Genomic DNA, 12,631 nt, shown 5'->3' with positions numbered 1-12,631 from the left:
TGTGAAACATCAATGCTGTAATAAAGATTTATAATCTGGTCTTGGTAATAAGGTGGGCATTAGCATTAATATATAGAATAAGCCTGTTTTTAAATAACAGACTAAATATGAAGATCCTTATCATTAGCAATACATTTAGGCAATCCTATATCTTCACTTTAAACTTGGAGTTATATGCGTATCAAATTGGTACCGTAATAATATCCTGTATTGGTCTCATTGGGGCTTTGGGGTTTAAAACATCACAGGTGCTTTCACTTTTAATTTTATGTACATAAAAATATAAAGGTATTTTGGTTCGCTTGGTGAAAAGTATTGGTTCAGTCTGAGTATTTGAGGATGATTTAGTTATCTTCAACTTCTGAAAGTATTTTTCCAATATTAAGTGTGAAGTGTGTAGTTTGTCTAAAACCTTAAATAAAAAATTGTTAGGTCTGTAATTGCTAACCTTACTGAATCTAAGAGCTTTGCAACAATTTAGCTAATGTTAACAATATTATTTTCAAATCTATTTTGAAAAGAATTTCCCATTGTTCTGCAAAAAGAAAATGCTTGTATACGTTTTTTTCATCTTTCCTCCCCATTTCAGTTAGTACAAGGAGAAATCCATGATTTCTTTTGAAAGTGGCATTTTCCCACTATTTTTTTTTCTAATTACCTGTAGAATTTCTGTTTGATATGCATCGAGAAAATTGGACCATAGAAAATCATATTGGCTTCCCTTTTTTTTCTCCTTGCAGGTGTTCTTGGCTTCACTAAGCTTTTGACAATGCTGTGTCGAGTGGCTCTTCTCCCTTCCCTGCGTTCCTCGGGTCGATTCTGGCAGGTGTCTGATGTGGCTGGATCCCATCCTTGTATGTATGAGAGAGAAAGAGCACTGACAGTGGTGATCCTCCTGTTAATAGGATGCATTTGGGCAGAATTTTAGACCTGGTATCTTAATTTCCAATTTGAGGCTACAGGTGGCAGCACCATTTTTTTTGCTAATGGCCAGGGACAGCTCTGCTGTCTGGTGTCCTGCTGCAACTTTGATCCAGAAAGCAGAAATGTTACTGATTACAAGTGTGGTAGCCTCTTTGAAGTTTAGTCTAGAGGAAAAGTTCATTACTTTGATGAAACTGGAAAATTACTGTAAGTTTTAGCTCCACTCCCTTGTTTGCTTAGTAACTTTTCTCAGGTTCCATAAATACAAATGGATGTAGATCAATGACTACAGGATCATACAGGAAGGAATGGAGAGTTTTACCAGAGTTCTGATTTGCCTTAATGATAATTTAGCCCTTGTTTATCCACTAGCAACTGAAGTATCAGGGAAGGTGAAGGGTTTGTTTATTTTATTTATTAGAAATATATCCTGCCTTTGCAATTAAAAAAGATTCCCACGATTATTTGACAGTCATTGTTTATTAAATATTTGTTTATTAACAATCTTTTAAGATGAGGTAGCTTAATTTTTTAAAAAACAGAGAAAAACATTTAATACTGATAAACACAATATTTACATATATATGTATATGCATACACACACATACACAAAGTGATAAGGTACACTAGCACTCATGCTGTTTGCAGGAGCTTCTGCTTGCTTATAACATGGCCAGAAGCTCCTTGGAACTCCAAAACTTACGGTGATGTAGTAGGGTAGTGGTGATACCTGGCTCTTCTATGGGGCATATTCTCTAGATTTCTTTCATGGCTGCCTTGCAATTATGTTCCTTTGTTTTAGAGAGGTATTAGAATGTTTCACATGTTGATAATAAAGTACATGGAATATTTCTTTTCCCTTATGAATATCTTACTCTTGCCCCAGATGTTACTTGGACAAATGTTTTCTTTGTCAGCTTGAAGCCAAACAGGAAATAGAGAGAGGCCTTCCATCTCAGACTTGGAAAAGGGAGGAGGAATTTGGTATAGGTAAGTCCAGCTGATGCTTTTGCTGTGTTTCAACTGCAGGCTTACTGGCTCCTAACCTGGTGTTGAGAAATAAGTCTGCCCGAGGCTGGAGTAACATACCTTTTATCACAGTACCCCTCAGCCGCACCCATGGCAAGTCTTTTGCACACCGCAGCGAACTAAAGCATGCCAAGAGAATTGTGGTGAAATTAGGGAGCGCTGTTGTCACTCGAGGTGATGAATGTGGCCTAGCCCTGGGGCGATTGGCATCCATCGTTGAGCAGGTAATTCGGCTTAGGTCCTTCATACCTAGCTTATTTATTTATCTTAATTCTAAATTAAACCTCCATAAGCCAGCTAAAGCTGGCAGTGTTGGGGTATAAGGGAGGATGCTGCACAATAGATTAGATTTTTTTTAAATTAATTTTTATTGAAGAATTTTTTTTACAGAATAAAAGCAATACAGATTTAAAGAAAAAGAGAAGTAAAAGTAGAGAAAGGTAAAAGAAAAGTGATCAATAAGAATGATATAAAGAAGTGGCTTCCAATCTTCTTTACAGCAGATATAAATGCATGCATATTTTATCCTCTTTCTCTCTAAGGTTACATTATGGCTCCCTTCTTTTCATATTCTGTCCTTTCTAATCATCAAACCCATAAATCCCAGTTTCCTTTTTTTCTGTTTTCAGCAAAAAATCCATAAAAGGTTTCCAGTCACTAACAAATGTAGTTATTGTCTTTTCTCTAATCAAGCAAGTCTCAATTTTGCCATCTCTGCAAATTCTGTCATTTCACCAACCATTCCTCCATTGTGGGTGTTTCAGAATCTTTCCATCTTTGTGCATATAATCTCGCTGCAGTTACTATATACAAAAACGATCTTCCATATGCTTTTTCTAGTTATCTGTCCATTAGTCCTAGCAAGAAGAGTTCTGATTGAATATTAATCTTTAAAATTCTTTGTATCGCTCTATGTATTCGAACCCAAATTTTTCTACCTTTTTTGCAAGTCCACCAAGCATGATAAAATGACCCTTCATGTTTTCCATGTTTCCAACATAAATCTGAAGTACCCTTATACATGATAGATAGTTTTTCTGGTGTCATATACCAATGGTGTATCGTTTTATAAAAAATCTCTTTTAAATGGTAACATAATGTGAATTTCAATCCTTTCAGCCACATATTTTCTTACTGGTCCATCTATGTTACAACCAAAGTTCTTAGTCCATTTTATTGTACACTCTTTAACTTGTTCTTCCATTTGAAATTCAGTAAAAGCTTATACATTTTAGCAATTACATATTCATCATTTGCACATAATTCAGTTTCAAATTCTGTCTTAATGTTGTTCAATTCCAAATGTCCTTTTGTCTACTTTAATTCTTGCTCTTAACTGTACATATGAAAACCACTGAAAACTAAATCTGTCTGCAGTCAATTGATCTTTTGACTTCTTCTTGTATTTTCCATGCTGTTGTTCTAACAACTCTCGATATGTTAACTATTTCTCCTTGCCTGCTGATTAAATGTTGAGAAATGAGGAGTGCACAGGAGTATGAACATTAAGAGTCCTAAAGAAGAGAGGTGGTATCTTAGAAGTCCTTTGTGGTACATATTAATGGATAAACTAAGCTGTTTGGGGATTATTTCAACCCTTTCAGAGGCCAGTTAGTTGTGGGGATGCTGCATTGTTGTATGTACTATGTAACATAAACCTGATCTTGTTGCTTTGAAGAGTGTTTGCCACTGTGTTGAAAAATGAAGCAAAATAAAAACACAGGGGCTGCTTCTTTTGGGTCCATAGGTGTCAATGCTGCAAAACCAGGGCCGGGAAATGATGATTGTCACCAGTGGGGCAGTGGCGTTTGGGAAGCAACGGCTCCGTCATGAGATCTTGCTTTCACAAAGCGTGAGGCAGGCTCTGCACTCGGGGCAGAACCAGCTCAAAGATATGGTGAGTAACTGGGAAGGGATGCCAAGGTTCTTGGGAATGGTGCAGGTGCTCCCGTAGCTGACTGATGTGTTCTCTGATCTTTGTAGGCCATTCCTGTGCTGGAGGCTCGAGCCTGCGCTGCTGCTGGTCAGAGTGGGCTGATGGCACTGTATGAGGCTATGTTCACACAATATAGCATCTGTGCGGCTCAGGTAAAACACACAGTATACATTTCGTGAAGGCTCTGTTGAGCTGCTAGGGCCAATCTTTTGAGCCTTCATTTTTACAATGGGTTCCTTTGTTCTCTGTTCAAGGAACTTCAGTTCATTCAAGCAATAGTACTGTGACAAACTGGAGAGGGTGGGTCTGCACCTCCAACACCAAAGTAGAACAGGCTGCCAGACCCTCTTTATTATACCCTGCCACTCCTTGTGTGATATATAACTATTACTAAAGCCTGAAGATTTGAGAATCCAGACCTTAGGGTTACTTTTTTAGAGGATGGCAGGCCCCTTTTCAACAGTGTTCATTTTCTTTTGTTAAGATCCCAGTGGGTACGTATACCCAATAGTCAGGCATGTGGTTAAGAGCATTTGCCAGGCTAGGCAATCTACTCCAGTTTCTAATTCAATATATTTATTAAAACAACCCAGCAGAGAGGAATTAGAAATAGTCTCCTGCACTTTAAAACAGAACTGCAAAGGCTTTTAAACTAAACTTATCAGCAACCTTAGTCTATGATTATACCTTGAGGCCAGGTCTCTAGGGTTCTAGAGCAGGGTCTGGCCTTTATTTTATACCAGCTTCTGGAAAACAAAGCAGGTTCACTCAATAGGAAGTTTAGGGATATGGAAGTAGATTACAAGGAGAAAAATGTAAACTTACCAATCAGTGCCTCAGATGACCTTATGAGGTGCCTTCTAGGTGATTCTTGAAATGCCTTCTTATTGTTAAATTGAGTCATAGGAAATTCAGGTGGGCTTTGGTTAGGTGTGCCTGGGCATATCTGGAATATCCTTTAGTTAGAAAAATGGTCTAGCAAATGGGATCCAGACTCCCTTTGATAAGGGACTAGCTCAGGACTTGACAACAGCTTAGTTGCATCCTTATTTCATACACTTGTTCACCAGCATTCAGGTACTGATAATAGTTTTTACAGCAAAATAATGGTAATTTTGTAATCTGCAGTGGATTGTAATACGACGTTTTACTTTTGTTTTGAACATAAGGATAGCCCTACTGAATCAGATCAAGGCCTGTCTTAGTCCAACGTTTTGTTTCTCAGAGTGGCCAACCAGATGGCTCTAGGGTTGGAGACATGCAACTTTCCACTGCCCAGATAACATTGAGTCTTCAACCATTAGCCCTTGATAGACCTGTCCTCCATGATGTAATCTGATCCCCTCTTAAAGCCATGTAAAGGAGTAACCATCATGTCTTGTAAAAATGAATTCCATAGGTTAATTATGCACTGTATGAAAAAAAAATGTTTTGTCTTTTCTAAATCATCTTCCAGTCAACTTAATTGGATGGGCCCTGGTCCTGTTGTTTTGAGAAAGGGAAAAAAACAGTTTCCTGTCCATTTTCTCCATGCCATAGATGGTTTTACACAATTATATCCCCATCCCAGCCCAATCATCTTTTTTCAAACTAAAAAATATTAAACATTTAACCTTTTTGCCTAAGTTTTAGTTGCCCTCTTCTGTATTTTTTCCAGTAATATTATATTATTTTTAGATGCAGCAACCAGAACTGTACACAGTACTTCAAATGCAGACATACCATAGATGTATATACCCCTCTCTCTGAGATTGTAAGGGAAGGTGGTCTGAAGGTACCATTCTGATAGATCCTGGTATGGTACAGTAAGCTCAGACAGTGTATATATAAAGTTAAGGCATTTTTTGACCAATGAACATCGCTTTACACATTGGAAACCACTGAGCTCACAGGTTACTGCTAAATCAAGATAATTTATGAACAAATTAAAAAGTACCAGTTCCAGCTGAGATCCTGGAGGACTCTAATTTTTCTTTCCTTCTGTTGAGATAATTGCCTGTTTATTCCTATTTGCTTTCTATTTTTTTAATAATCATAAAAGGACAAGCCCTCTTATTCCAATGACTTCTAAGTTTACACAAAGAGCCTTTAATGAGGAACATTTTGAAAATTCAAGTATACAGTGTTAACAGGGTCCCCTCTATCCACATGCCTATTGACACTCTCAGAAAACTACAGTATAAAAAGTTATTAAGTCAGGATTTGCTTTTGCAGAATCCATGGTGATTTTCATTTAGCAAGTTTGTTCTTCTATATGGCTAGTTATTTTTTCTTTGATGATCCCTTTTACCAGTATATGAAACAGACATGAGGTTTTTTTGTTTTGTTTTTGGCATGTGTTCATTATTATCACCTTATATTTTTTTCTGACAAACTTTATGCTCCTTTTATTCAGTTTGTTAGAAACAGCCTTTCCATTTGTTGAAGGAAGACACTTTCAATTTTATGGCTTCCTGAACTCTGCTAAAATGCCATGCTGGCCTCTTCCAGGATTTGGTTGACTCTTTCTTACACTGTGGAATACTCTCTATTTGAGCATCAGTTATTGTAATATTTAATAACCTCCAGGCACCATGAAGAAGTTTGGCTCTCCAGACTTTTCCTTTGAGCCTCTTTTTCACCAGTCCCCTCAATTTACAGAAATTCTCCTCTTGTAGTAGAATATGACTGTGTTGGACTCTGCTGACAGTTTCCTGTTTCCAGGTACGCTTTTGGCTTAACTCTTTATATGATTCCTTGTTAAGAATTTGGAAACGTTGATAGTATCTCTCTAACCTTGCCCATCATGCTGAAACTGATGGAAGCTCATTTTTGTCAGAGTAGTTTTTCTCTTTTTTTCAGATTTTGGTTACCAACCTGGATTTCCATGATGAGCAGAAACGTAGAAATTTAAATGGGACTTTGCATGAGCTACTACGGATGAATATTGTTCCTATCATCAATACCAATGATGCTGTGGTTCCTCCCCCCGAGCCTAACAGTGACCTGCAGGGGGTAAACGTGGGTAACATCTTATAGTGGGTGGTTGGTGCATGCTTCTTTGTAGATATGCCAATATGCTCATTAGTCCATGCCTGTTTCAGAAGTGCTTTGGACCTTGTGTGGGCTTAGTCTTTCTCTGCTTTTCATTAAAGCCTATCTTCAAACTTCCATATGAGCTTGTAAAAACAATGCTACTGCTTTAAGAATTACATTAACTTTATGAATAGATTCCTGCAAGCAATGAGAAGTCATTCAGAAGTCTGAAAAAAAGTTAGGCTGCTTTAATGAATGGCAGAGAGTGTTGTGCTCGGATGGTGCCACTTTCAAAGTTGCACATCTTTATTAACTAGTTGAGCTTTGATGCATGCTAACATGGGCTTAGTGCATAGAGCTAGATAGAATATAGCAGGGCTGTTTATCTTACTGCTCATGGAGATAGCAATTTGTTCTCTTTGCTGTGACTTGCCAGGCTGATTGTTGAGTTGATGCTGATTGACTCCTCAGTATGCAAATGCAAATTGCTCTCAGGGCCACTGCTGTGTTTTACATTGCTAGGAATTAATCAGGCAGATAGTAGCTCACCTGGCTAGTTTTACTGACCTTTTTTTATTTGGGTTCTAGGTAATTAGTGTAAAGGACAATGATAGCTTAGCAGCACGGCTAGCTGTGGAAATGAAGACAGATCTGTTGATTGTTCTTTCGGATGTTGAAGGTACAAAAGTTGCTTCATTGCCTGACTAAATTAATAATGTGTTTATGCAATGTCTTGGTTCAGGAAGAGAGTGTCCAGGAAGCTCTCTGGGGTGTTTATTGACACGCATTAGAATTTGCAGTGGGCTGAGGAAAGGGGATTTTATTTGGGGGAGGCAGTTTTGGAATATATTCAGATTGCCCCATATCATACACTCTCAGAAGGAAAGAGGAGTGTTAGCAGCCTCATGAGCCTTTTTGGTTCTGCCCTCCCTCTTGCAGTTGGCTGTTGACTGGATACTTGAAACTAATAATGCCATCAGGGAAGAATCAAAGGTCAGTGGTAGTGCACTAGTTTTAAATGATTGAAAAGTTAATAGTGTTGTATAGCACGTTGAATTAGGTCTCCAAAAAGTACTTTGGAACTTGCAGGGATGCAAATGTAGCACTTGTCTGTAACATCTTAAAGCAGCTAGCTGCATCTTTTCTTGGGATCATGTGACTGCTCATGTTCCTGGGATCATGTGACTGCTTTAAGGTGCAAAGAAGTGTTACACTGGCACTGCCACACACTCCCAAGCCCTTTTTAGAGACAGAATCCAAAGCACTGCACAGCCCTAATACCTGACCCCTCCAGGTTGGGTTGGGAAAGATTCTTATTAGAGGCCTGGAAAGCGACTGCAGAGACAATAGTGAGCTTGAGGGACCAGCAGGCCACTTCCTATCATCAGTCCTTATTACATAAGATTCCAGCTACCTCATTTCTCTTCCGTCTTAGATTTAGCAAGAATACTTGCTAAAGTACTAAAGTAAAGAATACTTGCTAAATCTAAATGAAAATACTTATCTTATGGTTGTCTCTATAGGCTTTGTTACGTTTCTGGGCCCATTTCTGTCCTTTCATTTCAGGACTTTTTGACAGTCCTCCAGGATCAGATGATGCAAAACTCATAGATATATTTTATCCTGGAGACCAGCAGTCTGTGACTTTCGGAACCAAATCTCGAGTGGGGATGGGAGGCATGGAGGCCAAGGTTAGTCAAATTTTCTTTGTGTTGTTTCATTTTATTTTCTTACTGAAGGAAGGAGAATGATACTTAATAGCAGTTTGGAACCTCTGTTGATACTTTTGCATAAATCTCATAATTTCCTGAAATTGAAAGTTTATTTCTGTGCTCTGTTTTTTGTTCATGAAAGAGACTTGAAACCACAAGCTAAATTTATAAGAAGGATCTTCCAGATTACCCACTGTGTTCCAAATGCAGTACTTCGAGGAGAAGCAGGAGTCAGTAAACTTGAATCTAATCTCTGGATAAATATATTTACCTGCTGGTTAAAATTACACCACAACCCTACTGGATTGACCCATCTAATACTGGCAGACAACTTCAAATCTTCTTGGGAAATATCTGTCCAAAAGAAACTGAACCTCTATGGTTTTTCCAGTGATGCCATCTTAACTTTAGAGTCAGATCAAGCTAGTTCAGTATCAAAGCAAAGGATCTTAGACATAGAAGGCCAAACAGAAATTGCTGTTTTTTCTCATAATTGCAAATAACCAAATTTTAACGCCTAAACCAGCCTCATATTTATATCATATCACAGTTCCCAAATTCAGGAGAGCCTTATCTTTAGCTTGATTTAATGCTCTCGCCAGAGCCATTTTGGAAGGGAAATACAGGAAAATGTCATATGAAACCCAGTACGGCCCCTGTGACACAGATGCCATAGAAACCACAGCTCATGTTCTTCTGTATTGTCAGTTCTACAGGGACATTTGTCACCAGTTGATTACCCCCCCCCTTTTATTTAAATTTCCGGGGCATTCTGATAAATTTTTATTTGTATTATCTGTTAAACAGCCAAGATAAATTTATTTCTCTAAAAGTAGCAAAATCCTGCTACATTATGTGTAATCTTCACCCACAAATGTTTGCCAACAGTTATCAATCTTAGAGGATAATTTTGCTCTGCTTGTTTTATTGAATATGTTTTTATTGATCAATGGCTGAAATAAAGTTTGTTCTGTCTCTCAAGCTGCCCATATATGTAAATGTGTGTGTGTGTATAGAAATAAGTATAAAATATGCTTTTGGTTTCTGTATCTTGCAGAAAATAATCAGATAGATGACGCATCCTTGGCTTGTGCCAAAAGTTTCTGAAGTAGTTGTTTTCTTAATGTCCATTTCTAAAAATTCACTTGTTACAGGTTAAAGCTGCCCTGTGGGCTCTCCAAGGAGGAACTTCAGTGGTGATTGCTAATGGAACCCATCCCAAGATCTCTGGCCATGTCATCACAGATATTGTAGAGGGGAAAAAAGTTGGCACATTTTTTTCAGAGGTAAAACCTGCAGGTAAGTTGGAGCTGTCATGACTATCATCTGTGAGGAAATAAAAATTGCACTCAAGAATATAACTTTGGGGACACAGTAGGCTCATCTACTCATGGCCAGTGCCTCTAGGTACTTTAAACCACAACTCCTAGAATTTTACCTTCTGGGCTGGTGTTTCTGGAAGTTCTAGTCCAAAAATGATCAGAAAGGCAATTTTAAGTCTTTGAGCTATTTGTTCCTTTGGCCATGAAAGCCAAAAAAACCATGAAAGAACTATCAATGCTAAAAACATTGTGAATAGGTGTCTTGCAGGAGTAAAAAATGGTTTCTTTTGGAATGTTAGCTTGGTATCTATGAATTGGGGAGCATTATGACACTTTCAGAATTTTGATGGGGACACGTTAACCTATTTATTTTTTCATTTTATTTTATATACACAAAAGAAATGAAGGAAGGAGGAAGAAAACAACACACCTCTCATAAATTTATTAAGACATACATAGTAAGCCAAATAAATTAAAGGCATAAAATAAAACCAGAAAAGGCTGCGTAACTAGATCTGGTTAATATCACTTCTGTTCACTGTCCTCTCCATGGATTTTTGTCCTGGCAAACCAATCACATTCAATCCGTATATTGCGTGTTCTTTAAACTTCTCACTCCTTGCTTTTTGAGGATCTGCTCACCTCCATCCAGTTGCTTATTTCTTAATCTCCCCCTTTTCTTAGCGCATTCACTCTTCTTTATATACTTGTTTTCAAGTCCACATCCACATTAATTTACCATCCATTCTCTCTTGACCTTACGTCTTCTTGTTTTTTTCCATGCATACTTCTCAAGTATGCCATTTCAAATATATTCCCCTTACTTTTATGTTATACCTGACATACCCAACTCTCTTACATACAACAAAGTGGGCGGTAGCAGCCCAATCAGATACATCGACATCTTTGCTTCTTGCAGCATTAATTATTCACAACAGCATATGTGAAACCCACAACTTTTCTACCAACATTTGCACACCTTAAAATTTATTCATATATTTTCCCATCTTTAGTAAACATCCTTTTAAGGTATGCAACTCAATATTCTTGCTCTAATTTTTCAGTATTTATGTATAACTTGCAATTTATCACTCCATTTTTCCTGTTAAAACTAACTTGATCTTTAGTGCATTAATTTTGAGATTCATACTCATTGCATCATATACTCTAACACTGGATGCAAATCACTTGGGTTCTCAGCCAATAATATTGCATCATCTGTGTACAGAACTACACACATACTCATATCTTCAATGTGAGTGGTATCCTGAATGTGTTTGAATGCCACATGTACCTTCTAGGTGGTAGGAAACAAACAAGGAATGTTGGTGTGCAAGGTAGTCTCTAGATAAGAGAACCTAGCTTGCATAGAATAGCATGAATGTGCTTGGGGTAAAATTGATTTTAATTATGTCTGGCATATTGACCAAAATGTGGCTGGTATTGTGTTTTTACCATTTATAACAATCTGTTCACTTACACATTCTTAATTATCTGGGAAAGGAGCAGCCATCTCACTGATTCACAAGCTATTAAGAAAAGGGATAGAGGTTAGGGGTAGGGTTAGAGTTGGAGTTATGCTCATGTGGCCCCATTGCTTTGCAAACCTCACTGGTTATCAGTTAGCTTCCAGGTGTAATTCAAGGTGCTGGTTGTCACCTTCAAAGCCCTTCATGGCATAGGGCCTGGCTGTCTGGAAGAACTACCCCTCTCCCCATCGGCTCTGCCCATCCAGTACAATCCAGTGTCCAGGACCCAAGACAGGACCCAGGAAGCATACACACCTTGTTGCAGCACCTGCCTTTGGGAATGACATCCCTTCCAGAGATTCATGTGGCTCCCCCACTTATGACATTCAGGAAACTACTAAAAATTTGGTTGTTCTCCCAAGCCCTGGGATAGGCTGGTTATGGAGCCCTCTTTAGTTATATTTAGTTTACAGCTGGGTGTTTTGTTTTGATAATTGGATTTTTATGCTCTCCAACTTATAATGGGTATCAAATATGGTTAAGTTTTTAGAATAGTATCCTTGTAGTACATGGTGACTGGAAATAACACATCGGTATTTACTACATAATGTCCGTCCTTTTGATTTTAAAAGGACCAACGGTAGAACAGCAGGCAGAAATGGCTCGAACAGGAGGCAGAAGTTTGGCAGCACTACAGCCTGAGCAGGTACTTTTCCAGCTGTAATACAAAACATTGTAAAGCCCTCGAATATGCTGTAGGTGTTTGTAGCTCGATAGCACTATCCAAAGATAAGTCTTGCAGAAGTATTAATATGGATTTTTCTCTATACAAAAGTACTTGTATAAGAATATTGCAACTTTCCCCAGTCTGGTTTCCCCAATCTGGTTGTCCTCTCAGATGTTTTGGAGAACACCATCTGTAATTCCCATTCAGCATAGCCATTGGTCATGACGGATAGGAATTATGGAGATGATAGCCCAATACATTTGGAGGGCACAAATTTGCAAAAAGCTGAAATTGGATCCTTTTTATGCACCTCCCATGGAGGATGATATAATGGCGCCTTAAAATGTCTGCTTCTAAGGAAGATTGAAGTTGTAGCAAAGCCCAGGAATCATGCTTTCAGGATGTTTGCAACAGCTGCTCTTCTTTGAGAAAACAGAAGGTAGTGAACTTTTACTTGAGCCCGTGGACCAGGTGGGGTGATATAACAGCCCACATTT

General features: G+C 38.2%; 1 protein-coding gene across 12 annotated transcripts in view; it reads left to right on the top strand.

The window, feature by feature from the left end:
- The window catches only part of ALDH18A1 (aldehyde dehydrogenase 18 family member A1), a 30,383-nt gene that overhangs the window by 10,362 nt on the left and 7,390 nt on the right, over nt 1–12,631 (top strand). For 9 of the 12 annotated variants that reach the window (XM_088132578.1, XM_025164470.2, XM_025164464.2 and 6 more), the window contains 9 exons: nt 741–854; nt 1,954–2,177; nt 3,701–3,850; nt 3,937–4,041; nt 6,731–6,889; nt 7,493–7,583; nt 8,471–8,595; nt 9,771–9,915; nt 12,040–12,113. In XM_088132578.1, the coding sequence (XP_087988704.1) occupies nt 770–854; nt 1,954–2,177; nt 3,701–3,850; nt 3,937–4,041; nt 6,731–6,889; nt 7,493–7,583; nt 8,471–8,595; nt 9,771–9,915; nt 12,040–12,113 (1,158 nt within the window). In that variant the 5' untranslated portion in view covers nt 741–769. Of the gene's footprint in view, nt 1–740; nt 855–1,810; nt 1,915–1,953; nt 2,178–3,700; nt 3,851–3,936; nt 4,042–6,730; nt 6,890–7,492; nt 7,584–8,470; nt 8,596–9,770; nt 9,916–12,039; nt 12,114–12,631 lie in introns of all 12 variants that reach the window. The other 3 variants (XM_025164469.2, XM_025164466.2, XM_088132579.1) reach the window with 2 other exon arrangements.

Source organism: Python bivittatus, unplaced genomic scaffold, assembly GCF_059951505.1.
Source record: "Python bivittatus isolate LINGU-HERP-01145 unplaced genomic scaffold, Pbiv_v1 ctg000980_np1212, whole genome shotgun sequence".
NCBI classification, from domain to species: Eukaryota; Metazoa; Chordata; class Lepidosauria; order Squamata; family Pythonidae; genus Python; species Python bivittatus.
This window is presented reverse-complemented; position numbering and strand designations above follow the sequence as displayed.